The following is an 18,033-nucleotide window of genomic DNA, read 5'->3' as shown; positions in this document are numbered from 1 at the left end:
GAGGAAGTACAGCAAAGGTTTACCAGGCTGATTCCTGGGAAGGCAGATCAAATCAGATGGAGTTCATTCATTGGAGTTAGGGAGATTTCACAATTTTAACAGGATTAGAGGGTTGATTCAGAAAGAATGTTTGATTTGGGGGACGGGAGGGGGAAGAGAGAGAAAGGCGAAACAGAGTGGATGAGAGAAGAACCCAGAACTAGGGATAATAGGTTTATTCCTTTCCTCAAACTGGAGGGAAATTTTCATTGGTGAATTCACTAGGACAGAGGCCAAAAATGAGATTTAATTAGATATAGCTGTGTCAGGAAGGAAGAAAATCAGGGTAGGAACTTGATTAGCTATCATAATGACAGAGTGGGCTTGAAATGCCAAATGGCATACTCCTGCTCCCACTTACTGTGCATGTTTCTATGTAAACTGGATGGTGAATGGACCAGATAAGAGGGCAGATAAATGAGAAATCAGACAACACAGCAGCAATGTGGAAAGGGGATTTGAATGTCAAGAATAGAGCAAGTGATATTTCTGGGCAAGTCAGATCAACTGAACATCAAGTCTCCAACACATGGGGGCAGGGGGGGTAGAGGGAAATGACAATGAAATACAAAACACCAAAGTCACTCCTGTTCTATTTATTGGCAATATCCTCATGATTACAGAAATTTATCCCATTTACCTAGAATGTGAATCTTTAGGAAGTACATTGAAGTGTTGTAACTTTAAGCTAAGAAGCAAGACTAGTAACTTTGGCAAATAGTCACTAGTACCAGACATGCTACTGGCAAGTCTGTTCAGAAGTAACTTCATGTCACTAATCTTATCAATGGGTAACTACAGGCAAAACAAGTGGACTTTCTAATTAACTTAATACTGATTTTTGCATACAGTACTTCAAGCATGTTAAGTAAATCAATTTAAGAACACTTATAAACTGAAAAAACCCAGATGCAAAGATAAAGCAGTGTATATAATATTGGACCAAAGTTATTTACTTGTAATTGCCAATAAAAAAGTATTGGACTGGTAATGCCATCTCCCAAGAATTGCTGGTGCCCATTTAGCATTTCATCCCCTTTGTCTCAAGACTTAATCAATAAATGTGGGCTTAAAATGGGCTCAACTCTGGAGCTGAGGCAATGTGCAACACTAAACAGAGCAGATAAGGAACAGGGTGAACACAATCCACAGCAAGATAGTTTTGCTCAGGTCATCTTCAAGAACTGGGTTCAAAAATGAGCTTTGAAGAGGATTTGGGGAGAACATTGGCCATTTCCAGTTCTTGCCTTCAGACAGAACAGACTTAAAAATTCTCAATTATTCATTTTACAGTACAATTGTAAAACATGGGTCTTCAGACAAATTTAGTTCAGTATACATTAGTTTCCTTCCAATGTTACTACCAGTTATACAACAGCTCTGCTAATTAGATGCAGCTCTTCCTTGTGCACACTGGCACTATGCAAGGTGCATGAAGGAATCTTGGCTTGTGGTCAGGAAGGGGAAGGGCAGGATGAGGACTGGTGTCAAAGGCCTGATCTGTGGAAACCACCCCCTCCCACACTCAGCAGCTGCAACTCTCCGCTGAAGTCTTCGCCCGGTCATTCTTGTCTAATTTGATTGGTTCTGGGAATTCGTTGTAGAGTTCCACTTCAGTTTCCTAGGAGACAGATCAAATTACATCTTAACTCAGCCTACAAATTAAAACAGTTACATACAACAACTAGTCTGAGGAATACCTTTGCTATAAAAGCTCGATAGGTGTCACTGCTTAACACAAACCGTCACTAGTACAATCCTGATGTGATTACAGCCAAGTAATTACAGAAACCAAATGATTTTGGCCATGGCTGAAGAAACAATGCTGGATAAACCATTGCTCAAAGGCAGCTGGCAAATAGCTACAGTGGCAATGTGTTTTAAATCAGATATTATATTGGTGATGCCTCATAGGCCATTTGAGGTGAGGAGTGGATTCACAAGTAAAACAGGAGTTAGTAAACTGTGGGTTGTAACCTCAAGGTCAAATGACTATTTGGGATGGTGGCAGCTCCAGATGCAATGCAAATTTCTCAATGGTTTGTCAAGGAGTCAACTTTTTACTGCCCGATTGGACTTGTGCCTAGAGTGGCACAAGGTCCTGGGGACTTGTGGGGTAGGTAATTTGAACATATGCTGTGGCAAATGACAGGGCAGTCCTGGAATTGATTTGATTTATGTCACATGTATTGTGAGGTGAAAAGTATCATTTCTTGCATACAATACAGACAAAGCTGTTCATAGAATAAATGGGTGAAGAAAGGGGAGGATGCAGAATACAGTGTTAGTCATTGCTAAGGTGTAGACAAAGATCAGCTTCATATATGGTAGGTCCATTCAAAAATTTGATGGCAGCAGGGAAGCAGCTGTTCAGCATCAAGACACCACAATTATTAGCTCCAAAGTCCCCCAGAATGGCTGTGGGCTCATTTCCTCCCCTCCCTTGTGGAACTCCCACTCTGGGGTTATGCCAATTTAAGCATCAAATTAGCATCTCTGGGAAAAGTTTGGGAAGCACTGGAATAAGTGACTGATCAGAATTCCATAAACCAAATTGTGTTCAACAGTTGGCAGTAACTCAAGGGCTGGATAGAAATAGGCAAATACAGCAGTGATAACAATGTAGGGAATTGGGTAGGCAGGGCATGTGGGTGAAGGGAGAATTGAGCAGGTTAACAGGTATGATGGAGTTTGGCATATGCCACAAACAGGGTACAAAATTGAATATTTTAATAAGGCAAAGGTCATAAACACCACAAGATGCTAGCAGAGAATTGTTTGGGCTTGGACATCAAGACTACCAGTACAAGGGGAAAATGTAGACAATTCAAGCAGCTGCAGAATTATCCAGCAAGAGCCTGGAATAACACCTCCACAATGAAGAATGGCTGATATTGGCCAGAACTCTACCACCTTGTCTGCCACAGAATTGGAGGGAATGAGGGTCTGACAATGGAAATCTGTTAATTTTGGGTGGGAATTTCTGGTCTCACTCAAGCAAGCCTGTAAAATCCTGCCCAATGGATTTACATTAGTGTTGAGATAGTATAGGTTTGTTTTTTAATTCTCTCATGGGGCACATGCCACTGGCTAGGCCATTATTGTGCAATCCCACTGCCTTGAGTGAGCTGCCTTCTTCATAAGTGCCATGTGGTGCAAGTACCAGTGAAGGAAGTGTAGTTCCAATTCAGGGTGGAGTGAGACTGAGGGGAAGATGGTGTTCCCAATGCAAGGGCAGTGTCAATTAGATCCAATTAATGAACTAGGGCAAGTGAGCTGAAGATTAACCATTTGGTTGTCAAAGTCAGTCAAGAACCCTGATGCCAACTTAGCTCGCCAGGAAGTGTAAATGCCAGACAGGAGCTGACTATTTTGTAAAGTGGACTGTACAACTGAACAGCTTCAAACTTATGCAGCAATAGTGGCATTGTATCCTTTACTCAACCCCCAACTGAATTTGGAGTATGGGAGGGGGCAAAATTAAAGACCAGGGAATCTGCAGGAAAGGGAGGAACATGACATCCACCCCTTCAGATGTGTTGGTGAATTTTACAAGACCCATAAAACAGGAAAACATTTATGCCATATTTCAAAAACGATTGGCTTGGAAGAACAAAATTTGTTTTAAGGTTAATATCCCCTGGCAACTATCAAATTAGAACTCCATACTAAGCAATCAGACCATACCTGTTTAAGTGCATTCCGTGCAATCGTTTGAAAAGCCTGTTCCACGTTTATTGCTTCCTTTGCACTGGTTTCAAAGTATGGGATATTATTTTTGCTCTGACACCATGCTTGTGCTCTTTTTGCAGTGACCTGGAAAGAGCAACAAGGAGACATTTCAGCAAACACTAGTTAGAAGAAATGCAAGTTTGATAGCTTTTGTTCAGTGCAGGAACATGGAGGGCTGCAACCACAGTTCCTGTACTGCCAAATTTACATTCATTTCTTTGGATGCAAGGTGGTCTGTTTCTGTGTCTATTGACCATCCCTAGTTGGCCTAGACTGGTGGAGGTTCATCTAAATCACTGCAGCCCTGGTGATATTTGATTGTAGGATTCCAATTCATGACAAGGAACGAACAGCACATTATCTTAATCTGGATACAGCAAGGTACTTGCAAATTCTTCAGGACTGTATGCAGAGGGCCAACTTTATTCAGTATTGAGAGCATTGCACTAGGAAGTGCAAGCTTCTGGCTGCAATAGGTCCCATCTGTCAGCTTTAGATACAAAACCATGGCACTACTTTGAAGAACAGAGAATGATCCTGCCAACATTTATCCCTCAAGATTTTGCCAAATTGCTGTTTGAGTGTTTGTGTGCACACTGGCTGCTCCATATCACCTACAATGGTGACTAGAGGGATGGGTACTGAATCCACTGGCTGGGCACCAAAATTAGCACTTATCCTGGAAGGCATCAAGCAAAGAACAAAGAACAGTACAGCACCGGAACAGGCTCTTTGGTCCACCAAGCTTGTGCTGATCAGGTTGTTCTACCTACACCAACTGCCTGTACCCCTCTATACCCGTCTGCTCATGTGCCTATACAGATAGGTCTTAAATGTCACTAATATCTGCCTCAACCACCTCACTTAGTGTATTCCAGGCCCCACTATCCTGAAAAGCTTCCCCTGCACATCTCTACTGAACCTTCCCCCTGGGAAAAAAGCTTCCAACTATAGTCAGCACGGATTCGTGAAGGGCAAGTTATGCCTCAAATTTGATTGAATTTTTTGAGGTGGTAACTAAGTGTGTTGATGAAGGTAGGGCAGTTGATGTCATATACATGGATTTTAGTAAGGTGTTTGATAAGGTCGCCTTATGATGCAAGTAAGGAGGTGTGGGATAGAGGGAAAGTTGGCAGATTGGATAGGTAACTGGTTATCTGATCGAAGACAGAGGGTGGTGGTGGATGGAAAATTTTCAGACAGGAGGCAGGTTGCTAGCGGAGTGCTGCAGGGATCAGTGCTTGGTCCTCTGCTCTTTGTGATTTTTATTAATGACTTAGAGGACAGGGCTGAAGGGTGGATCAGTAAATTTGCTGATGACACCAAGATTTGTGGAGTAGTGGATGAGGTGGAGGGCTGTTGTAGGCTGCAAAGAGACATTGATAGGATGCAGAGCTGGGCTGAAAAATGGCAGATGGAGTTTAACCTTGATAAGTGCGAGGTGATTCGTTTTGGTAGGACTAATTTAAATGTGGATTACAGGGTCAAAGGTAGGGTTCTGAAGACTGTGGAGGGACAGAGATCTTGGGGTCCATATCCACAGATCTCTAAAGGTTGCCACTCAAGTGGATAGAGCTGTGAAGAAGGCCTATAGTGTGTTAGCTTTTATTAACAGGTGGTTGGAGTTTAAGAGCCGTGGGGTTATGCTGCAACTGTACAGGACCTTGGTGAGACCACATTTGGAATATTGTGTGCAGTTCTGGTCACCTCACTATGAGGATGTGGAAGCGCTGGAAAGAGTGCAGAGGAGATTTACCAGGATGCTGCCTGGTTTGGAGGGTAGGTCTTAGGAGGAAAGGTTGAGGGAGGTAGGGCTGTTCTCTCTGGAGCAGAGACAGCTGAGGGGAGACTTAGAGGTTTATAAAATGAAGGGGATAGATAGAGTGAACGTTCAAAGACTATTTCCTCAGGTGGATGGAGCTATTACAAGGGGGCATAACTATAGGGTTCATGGTGGGAGATATAGGAAGGATATCAGAGGTAGGTTCTTTACACAGAGAGTGGTTGGGGTGTGGAATGGACTGCCTGCAGTGATAGTGGAGTCAGACACTTTAGGAACATTTAAGCGGTTATTGGATAGGCACATGGAGCACACCAGGATGATAGGGAGTGGGATAGCTTGATGTTGGTTTCAGATAAAGCTCGGCACAACATCGTGGGCCGAAGGGCCTGTTCTGTGCTGTACTGTTCTGTGTTCTCCTGATCCATGCCCCTCATTTTAGAAACTATCAGGTCGTCCCTCAGCCTCTGTCTTTCCAGGGAGAACCACCCCAGGTTATTCACTCTCCTCAGCTAATATCCTCCATACCAGACAAACATCTTGGTAAACCTTTTTTGTACTCCTCCAAAGCTACATGTCCTTCTGGTAGTGTGACGACCAGTATTAGAGACAGTATTCCAAATGTGACCCATGAACATTTTATATAGCTAACATTTTGCCAACTTTTATACTTGATGCCCTGGCTAATGAAGGCAAGTGTGATATGCTTTCACCACCCGTGCTGTCACTAGGATCTGTGGACCTGCACAGGCAGATCTGTGTCTATGCTCCAGTAGGGCTTGTGACTTTCAGTTTCACGCCAATGTGGTTAATTCTGTCCTGAAAGACAAATACTAATGCCATCACAACTGAAGGCAGAGAAAGTGCAATGATACAAAAAATATACTAAGCAATGAGAAATTCTCTACAAGCCTTTGAACAAGAGAATCCCCCCCTACGATGTAGTGTCCAGCAAAGGTGGTGGCAAGCTGAACACCAGGCCATCATAGGGCCCATAGGCAAGTGCAGAGTCGACAGCTTTAACAAGCAAGTGAACAGTTTATTGTATACATCATTGAAAAAGGATTATACATACTTGTCGGTTTTCCAAATCTATCTTGTTCCCAAGGACAACAAATGGGAAGTTTTCTGGATCTCGTGGGCTAGCTTGAATGAGGAACTCATCCCTCCAGCTATCGAGGGTTTTGAATGTGTTGGGTGCGGTTACATCAAAGACCAGCACACAGCAGTCAGCTCCTCTGTAGAATGCAACTCCCAATGACTGAAACCTCTCTTGTCCTGCGGTATCCCAGATCTGAAGACAAGAACCACAAGGTTTAAAAGCTTTTATAGACCCTGGGAGGAGCCTAGCAACACCACTTGCACCACATGGTGCATTTATTTTCAACACAATTAGGAAAATGTTCTGGGAATCTTCAAAAGACAACCTACTAGAGACAACTGAGAGAATGAAGCAGTTTTTAAACTTGGGCACTAACATTGTCAAATTGAACAGATATTGCAAAGACTGGGTCCACAATGTCCAGTCAAACCTCAAATGAAAGTAGTGTGAGCTTAAGCTACTATTGAAGTCTGCAGGGATGCCGAAATAGGAAAGAATGGATACTCAAGATCCAGAGGGGGCAAAATGCCCTCCCAAACACTGCTCAGAACTGCCCGAGCCCCATGGTTAAAGTAGAAACAGGTCATTTCCTCCTGGGTGAGGGGTATCATAAAATCCAAAGGCATTGGAAAACAATTTCAGCACTATTCCATCTATAACCAGTTTCAGTTGCATATTGCAAAACTTAAGGGTTGGGAAAAGAAAAAAAAAATCAAGTGTCAAGATCATAGCCAGTGGACTATTCAGTCCCTCAAGCTTGCAATGCCATTCAAGATAGCCTTATTTCACTTTCTTGCCCTCCTATAACCCTCTGCTCTGAGCAGATATCCAACTCCACCTCCAAGTGACACCCTCAACTGCTCTGGAGACTGAATTCCAAATTTCCCTCATCTGCATTTAATACAGGAGCTCCATTTTAAAACTGCTCCCACTCAAACATCTGATATATCCACTGTTCTAGTCCATGCCACTTTATCTTTCCTCAGAAAACCCTCCATCCCAAGAATCAGGTTAGTGACCTCCTTCCAATGCAATTATAATTGGAGATGAAATGTACATACTCCAGATATGGATTAAGGCCCTGCACAGCTGTAACACCCCTACTTTTACAGCAACATTTAATTTGCTTTCCAAATCAGTTACTGTACCCATGTGATTCTACCATAAATTTCTGTATTCAAATATCCCATTTTTCTATTTCTGCCAAAATCAGACAAGCTGCTTTCCTCCCCACACAACTCAACCTTTTGCAGTCCGCCCCTTTTCAAAGCCTTTTCTACCTGATCTTAGCTATCACTTGGTCCTTTCATCCAAGTCCATATAGTTTGTAAATAGTTGAAGTCCCAATGGAAACGTTCCATCGAAAATTACCCATTTATTCTGAGTTTGTCAACCAATAAATCCTCTATCTACAAAGCTAGTTATCTCCAGCACTATGGCACCTTATCAAAGGCCTTCTGGAAATCCAAATACACCAGATTCCCTTTAGTCAACATGGTTTCATTATTACTACCTCCTTAAATGGTTGGGCATTTTCTCAAGTTGGACTAACTGGCCTATAGTTTCTGGCTTCACATCCCTCTTTAGGGCCTTCCCACAATCCAACAATTTGAAATAACAGGCCATTACGTCTAGTGGTCTCAGCTACCTCCCTCCAGTGTTCCCCAGTACCAATTCTCTAATGATTGTTATTGTTCCAAGTTCATCCATTTTTCCTCTATTTCATCTGCTGATCTTCTGTCAAGACTGAAAAATACTTTGTTCCATTTGGATTTCCCATTAGTTCCCAGTCTCACCTCCACTAGAGGAACACTAGCTACCTCATTAATTTCTATTTAGGAGACTCTGCTGGGTTCTAACCTTTATCCAATCTTCTGGCCTACCACTAATCTTGGAATTGAATAAGTGACACCTTGAATTAGCCACAGATAGCAAATCATTTGAATCCAAATGAAACAGAATTCACCTTTACCAGCTTCCAAATCCCAAAAAAGTGACCAGACTAAAGAAAAAGGAAATTTGGTTTAGTATTACCTGCATTGTCACCAATCGATCGTCCACCATCACCTCTTTCGTTAGAAAGTCTGCTCCTATTGTTGCTTTATACTGGTTACTGAACTTTTTGTTTACATACTGGTTCATCAATGAAGTTTTCCCTACCCTAAAAAGAGAAAGTTTGGTAAATGAGATGTGCTGTAGCAACTAAAGTACAATTTGCTTCAAATTAGCCCAGAACCTACCTGGTATTTATTGGCACAACAGGTTAAGCTTCTCCCCTAATGAACCCAGAGTAAGAGGGATGCATCTGCAAGTTAGCCCGTGGCATTCAAGTTACCAGGTTAAAAGTCAGAACCATTCCCTCAAGGGCTACATGAATTCCAGAATTCCAAGATAGCACCAGAGTGATGTGACTTCTTGCAAGCTGTGCCCAGCATACCTTCTAATTCTTTTACTCGTGCGATGCATCTAAAACTTCACTTTTAAACTCCAACAATGCTTTAATGCAATTTCTTAAATTTGGCAAATGGACTTATGGATCATTAAGTTGATCTTTCTCTACACCCTAGCTATGACTAACTACATTCTGCACTTGTTTCCTTCATGAATGGTATGTTTTGTCTGTATTGCATGCAAGAAAATACTTTTCACTGTCAATACATGTGACAAACATGACTGTGCATCAGAAATTGAATTAATGAATCCTCAAAAGTTAATTCTGATTTTAGTTAGCACTATAAAAACCAGGTTTAAAGACTCAAGACCATTTGTTCCAACTAGTCCATGCCTCCTCCCATTTCAAAACCTACTAGTAACCACCTTCCCCTTAAAATCTGCAATCACTTCACCCACTCTCTGTAATAGCAAGTTCCACATTAAATTAAAGATACCTCAAAATGCCCAAGATGGTGACTATTCAGCTGGTAAAGTATTAACTTGTGCACATGCCCCATCATCTTACTGATCCAGACCTGCTGCTGAAGCAGAATGGTATTAGGTCTAATAAGGATGGAATAGAAAAGCTTTAACATGTGAACTTAGCTAACAACCTGGAGATGTGATACCTGCAATGTGCAATCCAGAAGTTTGAGATGTAACCAAAAAGCTTTGGAGTTTACTGAAATGGTTAAATCTATTTAACTGAAATTAAGGGGAATTATTGAAAGGCTGGTTTAAGGGCAGCCCAGAGAGTAGGCTATGCAGATAAGTGGAGCTTAGGGTTTTCTGGTTTCAATTTCTACAGATGCATAGTTTAGAACTGTGCACAGTTTGCAGCTCTGAAGATGGACTTGGAGCAAAACAACTTCACTGAAGGCAGAAGAGTGTCTGGGGGAAACAGGAGCATCTCCCTTTTGGTCTCAAGTCTTGGGGCAAAGAAACCAAGATTAGTTTGCAAGTATTGAAAAGAAACCAGAACAAGGGATTCAAGCACCCACAAGTAAATTAAAGCTTTCTCATTGGCTGGAGCCAAGGAGAATTCTCCAGGGAACTGGGTGGTCCCTGCACAAATTCAGGACTTCTTGAGGAAGTAAACCAAGCACATTGTATATAAAGTTCAGGTGAAATCCTGTGGTAGGTCTATTGGTTAAGGTATTAACAGTTCAAATGTATTGTAATACAAGATACCAGAAGGTTTTGGTGCCTGTATACTCCACCTTGAGACAGTCAGCACCTCAGAAGGGAGTGGGTGTAATGCAAATTTAGACAGACTTGCATTTAAAATGGTCTTCAATGCTTTTGAAAGACAGGAGATGACAAGACCAGGAAAAAACTGAGGATCAGGAGTACAGTAATTCTACAAGAGGTTTCAAGCTTTGAAAATGCCAGACTATATATTAGATACAAGTCCTTTCAAAATGGAGGATGTGAAACTACTGTTAAAGTGGTCACTGACTTTGAAGAGGCAGTTGATAAATCTGAGGGAACAGAGATACAAAAACAACAATGTGTTTTGCACCACAGCCAAGAGCTCCTGTGCCTCCAATCCAATTTTGAGGATTGTAATTTATTCACTCAATTGCAAGTTCAGATTTTATTAAATCCCTGGATATCAACTAACATTTGGGAATCACCTGCAATTCCAAATTTTCATTTAAACAAACAATCCTTCCTGTTGTGCTAGAATTGTATTAGAGGACAGGGTTCCAGGCAACAGCAATGAGATGTTTTACCACTGTTAATCAGCAGATGGCAGCTTGCCACAAACGGGTCTGAAATTCACTATCCCTCACATGAATGACAGTGATAGTACTGCTGAGTATTTCAGCTAGAGATCCTCCTGTGCTTGGGTGGATGTTAAAATGATCCTGTAGCTTAAAGAAAAGCAGGCACTTATCCTGGTACTGTTAACTGGACAGTGGATGTCAGCAGGATATATACTGCATGAAGCACTGTGCTGCTAGAAATCTTTAATCAATATGACTTCAAGTGGTAGAGCCAGGGATAATTTCAGCTTTGATTTCATAGGCTGGGTTTATGTTGCAATTTTCTCCCAATGTTCTCTCCCACCTCCAAAATGAGAAACAATCCACTATCACAACCAGCTGGCACTACATATACACAGAAGAATGTGGTGCAAGTCTTTACATCTGAATTTTAAAAAAATGTTTGTTGCAACCTTTTAGAGTTTAGATCACAAGACACTGGGGGAACATAACAATCCATCTTGAGCACTGTAATCTGAGATTCAATCCATTTTATTATGCACCACTTGTTTTGCTGGTTTGAAGGCATGACGTCAGATTTGTTTATATGCAGGCTGCAGCTCCAGTTACAGCCACAAGTACAGAGCACACTGGCAATAGCCTGCCTACATAATCTGCAGCTTTCTACATAGCCTGATGAAACATTAAGCCTTTGTTCCATTTGATTTCTCAGTATAGGCCTGCAAATACACAATTTTTCCAGTCACTATTATTCACAGGCCCCTTAAGCTTCAGCAAAGCAATGCTCAGTTATTCCAGCAAATAATGAGCCAAGAGGACTGCTACAAAATCAAATTTCAATGCCTCAATTCAGTGATTACACTGATAACTGCTAAACTCAACACCCTAGACCAAATACCACATGCACTTGAGCCAGTGCTTCAACCACTACCAGAAACAGACCAACCTGTCATCTGACTGGCACTTGAAAATGAAAAATCCAAGTGTCACCAGGATCCTGCACCCTCAAGCAGGAAGTCACTGGATAACTGCAAGTTCTCCTTAGCCCCAAGAGCCACTTCCAGTGTTAATACTGGAAGTGGAAAAGGTCAATCAAATTAGAAGTCTGGGACATTTCTGGTTCTGAAAGTGAAGTGCAAACTCCCTTTTCCTTTGATTTATCAGAACCACAAGATGACAATTTTGATCAGAAAATTGAGCAAAACCAGCCTCAAATGAAATTCCATAGTTACTTGAAAACATGCAGGCTTGTACATTCTGCCTTTCATGACCAAAATACAATATTGATCAAAGACTGGCTGAATAGCTTCATTTTTGAAAGGAAAATTTACAAAAGGCTACTTGGCTGAGGTGCTCTCCAGCTCCTAATAGCATTCACTATAGGCCACATCACCCAAGTGAACAACTTAGTGAGTTCAAGAGACTGATTTTGGTACCCATCACTCAAGTCTGTTGATCAGCTATCATAGTACCAGACCATGTATTTTCCATGTAGCACCAACTTGAAGGATGGCATATGGAGCTGCTAGCCTCATCCACTGAAGGTGCCCAAGAATTAAGACCCAAGGATTAGAAGGGCAGGTGCTGACTAATCTTTCAAAAAGCAGCCTGTGAAAAGGTAGAGACTGGTCACAGCATGTTCAGCCCAAGTAGTAAAGGAGTAAACAGAAGATTAAAAATCAGTGAATGTTGGTAGTAAAAGTTAGATCCAGCAGGGGGTGGGATCCAAAGCAGTAGGGAGACAGAAGAGAAGTTTGAGGACAGCACAGAAGTTAAAGAGAGTCCATTAATTAGTAAAGGCAGTGTCAGTAATCCTAGTACCAGACAGATCAGACAGAAAGCAAGTCAGAGCAAGGGAAGTCCAGATTAAACTGCATTTATTTCAATGCAAGAGGCCCGACAGGCAAGGCAGATGAACTCAGCATTGATGGGTATGTGGGACTGGGATATTATAGCAATTACTGAAACATGGCTAAGGGAGGGACAGGACTGGCAGCTTAATGTTCCAGGGTACAGATGCTATAGGAAAGAGAACAGGAGGAGAGAGGAGGGAGTTGCACTTTTGATTAGGGAAAGCATCACAACCATACTGAGGGGGGATATATCCAAGGGTTCACCCACTGAGTCTATATGGGTAGAACTAAGAAATAAGGGGGAAATCACTTGGATAGCGTTGTACTATAGGCCCTCAAATAGTCAGTGGGAAATTGAGGAGCAAATAAGTAAGGAGATTCCAGATAGCTCCAAGAAAAATAGGGTAGTAATAGTCAGATTTTAATTTTCCCAACATTGACTAGGACAGCCAGTGTTAGAGGGTTGGATGGAGAAATTTGTGGTGTATTCAGGAGGAATTTCTCATTCAGTATGTGGATGGCCCGACTAGAGGGCAAAACTTGACCTCTTGGGAAATAAGGGCAGGTAGGTGACAGAAGTGTTAGTGAGGGATCACTTTGGGACCAGTGAACATAATTCTATTAGTCTTAAGATAACTGGAGAATGATAGGTCTGTCCCAAAAGTTAATATTCTAAATTGGGGCAAGGCCAATTTTGATGGCATCAGGCAGGAACTTTCAAGTTAATTGGAAGAGCCTGTGGGAAGGAACAGGGATGTCTGGTAAGTGGCATGCTTTCAAAAGTGTGTTAACCAGGGTTCAGGGTAAACACATTCCTCTTAGAGTGAAGGGCAAGGCTGGCAGAAGTCAGGAACCCTGGATGACTCGGGATATTGAGGCCCTGGTCAAGAAAGAGGCACATGTGCATAGACAGCTGGGATCAAGTGAATCTCTTGGAGTATAGGGGGTGCAAGAGTAGAGTTGAGAGAAATCAGGAGGGCAGAAAGGGGGACACAATTGTTTTGGCAGATAAGGCAAAGGAGAATCCAAAGAGCTTCTACAAATACATAAAGGGCAAAAGAGTAACAAGGGAGTGTAAGGCCTGTTAAGGATCAACAAGGTAATCTACATGCAGATCCACAAGAGATGGGTGAGATCCTAAATGAATATTTCTCATCAGTATTTACTGTTAAGAGCATGGATGTTAGGGAACTTGGGGAATTAAATATTGATGTCTAGTGTACATATTACAGAGAAGGAGGTGCTGGAAGTCTTAAAGCACATCAAGGTAGATAAATCTGCAGGACCTGATTAGGTATATCCCAGGATGTTGTGGGAGGCTAAGGAGGAAATTGCAGGTCCCCTAGCTGAGATATTTAAATCAATAGTCACAGGTGAGGTGCAAGAAGATTGGAGTGGCAAATGTTGTGTCTTTGTTTAAAAAAGGCTGCAGGGAAAAGCCTGGGAACTACAGACCAGTGAGCCTCATCTGTGGTGGGTAAATTGTTGGAAGGTATTTTGAGACAGGATCTACAGGCATTTAGAAATGCAAGGACTGATTAGGGACAGTCAGCATAGCTTTGTGAGTGGAAAATCATGTCTCACAAATTTGATTGAGTTTTTTGAAGGGGTAACCAAGGTAGATGAGGACAGTGCAGTTGATGTCATCCACATGGACTTTAGCAAGGCCTTTGACAAGGTACCACAGTAGGTTGTTGCATAAAGTTAAATCTCAGGATCCAGGGCAAGGCATCTAAATGGATACAAAATTGACTTCTTGACAGAAGCCAGAGGGTGGTTGTAGAGAGTAGTTTTTCAAACCGGAGGCCTGTGACCAGCAGTGTGCCTCAGAGATCAGTGCTGGACCCACTGTTATTTGTCATTTATATTAATGATTTGGAGAATATAGGGGGCATGGTTAATAAGTTTGCAGATGACACCAAGATTGGTGGCATGGCAGACAGTGAGGAAGGTTATCTCCAATTGCAGCGAGATCTTGATCAATTGGGCCAGTGGGTTGATGAATGGCAGATGGAGTTTAATTTAGACAAATGAGGCAATGCATTTTGGTAGATTGAACCAGGGCAGGACTTACTCAATGGTAGGGTGTTGGGGAGAGTTACAGAACAAAGATCTAGGGGTACATGTTCATAGCTCCTTGAAAGTGGAGTCACAGGTGGACAGAGTGGTGAAGGCGTTCGGCATGCTTGGTTTCATCAGTCAGAACATTGAATACAGGAGTTGGGAGATGTTGTTCAAGACATTGGTAAGGTCACACTTGGAATAGTGTGCGCAATCCTGGTCACCCTATCATAGAAAGGATATTAAACTAGAAAGAGTGCAGAAAAGATTTACTAGGATGCTACTGGGACTTGTTTCTCTGGAGCATAGGAGGCTTAGGGGTGATCTTATAGACGTCTACAAAATAATGAGGGGCACAGATCAGCTAGATAGTCAATATCTTTTCCCAAAGGTAGGGGAGTCTAAAACTAGAGGGCATAGGTTTAACGTGAGAAGAGATTCAAAAGTGTCCAGAGGGGCAATGTTTTTTTTCCCCCAGAGGGTGGCGAGTGTCTGGAACAAGCTGCCAGAGGTAGTAGTAGAGGCAGGTACAATTTTATTTTAAAAAGCATTTAGATAGTTACATGGGCCAAATGTGGGCAATTGGGATTAGCTTAGGGGTTTTAAAAAAGGGCAGCATGGACAAGTTCGGTCAAAGGACCTGTTTCCATGCTATAAACCTCTGACTCTGACTCATAGGAAACTTAAGTGCATAGAAAGCATTTGCCACCAGGAAGAGCAGTTACTCTAGGGCCAGTTGTGACAATCCTTAAAGTTACTGAGCATTAAAAATGCACAGGTTTCATACCAAGGGGAATAATTTGCATATTTAAATTAGGTGACTGATGGCATGTACTGGATAGAGAACAAATGTTATGGTTAAAAAATGTAACAGCTCGAATTGATTAGTTGGGCAAACTGATTTTAGTCACTGCTTCAAAACATGAGTTCTTCAAATAGGCAATGAAGGGGATGGCAAGGCAATTTACAACAAAGAACAAAGAACATTACAGCACAGAAACAGGCCCTTCAGCCCTCCAAGCCTGCACTGACCATGCTGCCTGACTTAACCAAAAATCCCCTACCCTTTCAGGGACCTTATCCCTCTACTCCCATCCTATTCATGTACTTGTCAAGACACCCCTTAAAAGTCACTATCTCCCCTGGCAACAATATCCAGGCACCCACTACTCTAAGAGATCTGCCTCGTACATCTCCTTTAAACCTTGCCCCTCACACCTTAAACCCATGCCCCCTAGTAATTGACTCTTCCACACTGGGAAAAGCTTCTGACTATCCACTCTGTCCATGCCTCAATCTTGTTGGCTTCTATCAGGTCTCCTCAACCTCCATTGCTCCAGTGAGAACAAACCAAGTTTCTCCAACCTCTCATAGCTAATGCCCTCCATTCCAGGCAACATCCTGGTAAATCTTTTCTGTACCCTCTCCAAAGCCTCCACATCTTTCTGGTAGTGTGGCGACCAGAATTGAACACTATTCCAAGTGCAGCCCAAGGTTCTATAAAGCTGCAACATGACTTGCCAATTTTTAAACTCAATACCCTGGCCAATGAAGGCAAGCATGCTGCATGCCTTCTGAACTACCTTCACCTGCATTGCCACTTTGTGACCCGTGTACCTGTACACCCAGATCCCTTTGCCTATCAATACTATGGGTTCTGCCATTTACTGTATATTTCCCATCTGTATTAGACCTTCCAAAATGCATTACCCCTCATTTGTCCAGATTAAACTCCATCTGCTATCTCTCTGCCCAAGTCTCCAACTGGTCTATATTGTGCTGTATCCTCTGATGGTCCTCATCACTATCCACAAATCCACCAACCTAATCAATCCTCTAAAATGATTTTCCTCCAAATCATTTGTATTACAAACTGCTAAGGTCCTAGCACTGATCCCTGAGGAACGCCACTTGTCACAGCCCTCCATTCAGAAGCACACCCTTCCACTGCTACCCTGTCTTAGAGAGCCAGTTTTGTATCCACCTTGCTTGCCCACCTCTGATCCCATGTAACTTCACCTTCTGCACGAGTCTGCTATGAGGGACCTTGTCAAAGGCCTTACTGAAGTCCATGTGGACAACATCCACTGCCCTACCCTCAATCATCTTCATCACTTCCTTGGAAAACTCAAGTTCAAGAGACACAACCTCCCTTTCATAAAAGCATGTTGCCTCTCACTAATACATCCACTTATTTCCAAGTGGGAATAAATCCTGTCTTGAAGCATCCTCTCCAATAATTTCCCTACCACTGAAGTAAGGCTCACTGGCCTGCAATTACCTCGATTATTCTTGCGACCCTTCTTAAACAAAAAAGGAACATTGGCTATTCTCCAATCCTCTGGGATCTCCCCTGTAGCCAGTGAGGATACAAAGATTTCTCTCAAGGCCCCAGCAATTTCCTCCCTTGCCTCTCTCAGTATTCTGGGGTATCCCATCAGGCCCTGGGGACTGGTCTACCTTAATGTTTCTCAGGAACCCCAATACCACCTCCTTTTTGATCTCAAAATGACTCAAACCATCTACACATCCTTTCCCAGACTCATCATCCACCAAGTCCTTCTCTTTGGGGAATACTGATGAAAAGTACTCATTTAATACTTCACCCATTTCCTCTGGCTCCATGCATAGATTCCCTCCCTTGTCCTTGAGTGGGCCAACCCTCTTGCCCTTTATGTATAAAAAGCCTTGGGATTTTCCCTAATCCTGCAGGCCAATGCTTTTTCATGACCCCTTTTAGCCCTTCTTACTCCTTGCATTCCACACTTGCTTTGTGTTCCCAGCCTGCAGGCATGTATGTGATAGAGGATAAGGTTTACATTAACTGAGACACCATGGCTGATTTATGGCTGCTTTGTATGGGACATGTAAAATGAACTACACATCATTGTGTTGTTAAAGTAATTTCACTGGATGTTTGAGCCATGTGATCAGTTTCTGGTTACACAGTTGGCTGGATGATGGAGAATCTTCCAGGAAGTGGAGAATTGTGGATAAAAGACATGAGTTCTTTGGTTGGTCTGAGTTGTCACTGCTAAACATTGCAAAAAGACCTTGTACCCTAAAGAATACAAGTAGATTCTACATCTAGGATATTTTTTGGCCAATAGTATCTTCTTCAGTTTAGTTAAAATTGATGTGCAGTTAGAGTTAAAGTTTAAGAGTTAAGAGTTGCTACTAAAAGTGTCAAGAAATTATTGAATTACTGTCCTTGTTTGTCTCATTAAACTGGAATGCTTGGAATTAAAACTGGTTACAAATTCATACCTTAAGTGAAATCACTAACAATTCCTTAGCTAATTT

General features: G+C 42.2%; 1 protein-coding gene across 1 annotated transcript in view; it reads right to left on the bottom strand.

Annotated features, from left to right (window-relative positions):
• Nucleotides 1-620: 620 nt before the first annotated feature.
• rab7a (RAB7a, member RAS oncogene family) overlaps nt 621-18,033 on the bottom strand; it is a 31,462-nt gene continuing 14,049 nt past the window's right edge. The window contains exons 3-6 of the mRNA XM_078209996.1: nt 8,688-8,814; nt 6,627-6,845; nt 3,727-3,855; nt 621-1,660 (exon numbers count right to left, since the gene is read on the bottom strand). Coding sequence (XP_078066122.1) covers nt 1,565-1,660; nt 3,727-3,855; nt 6,627-6,845; nt 8,688-8,814 — 571 coding nt within the window. The 3' untranslated portion in view covers nt 621-1,564. The remainder of the gene's footprint in view (nt 1,661-3,726; nt 3,856-6,626; nt 6,846-8,687; nt 8,815-18,033) is intronic.

The sequence above is a fragment of the Mustelus asterias genome, chromosome 3 (assembly GCF_964213995.1).
Source record: "Mustelus asterias chromosome 3, sMusAst1.hap1.1, whole genome shotgun sequence".
Lineage (NCBI taxonomy): Eukaryota > Metazoa > Chordata > Chondrichthyes > Carcharhiniformes > Triakidae > Mustelus > Mustelus asterias.
Note: the sequence above shows the minus strand (reverse complement) of the source record. Positions and strands in the feature narration are given on the sequence as shown.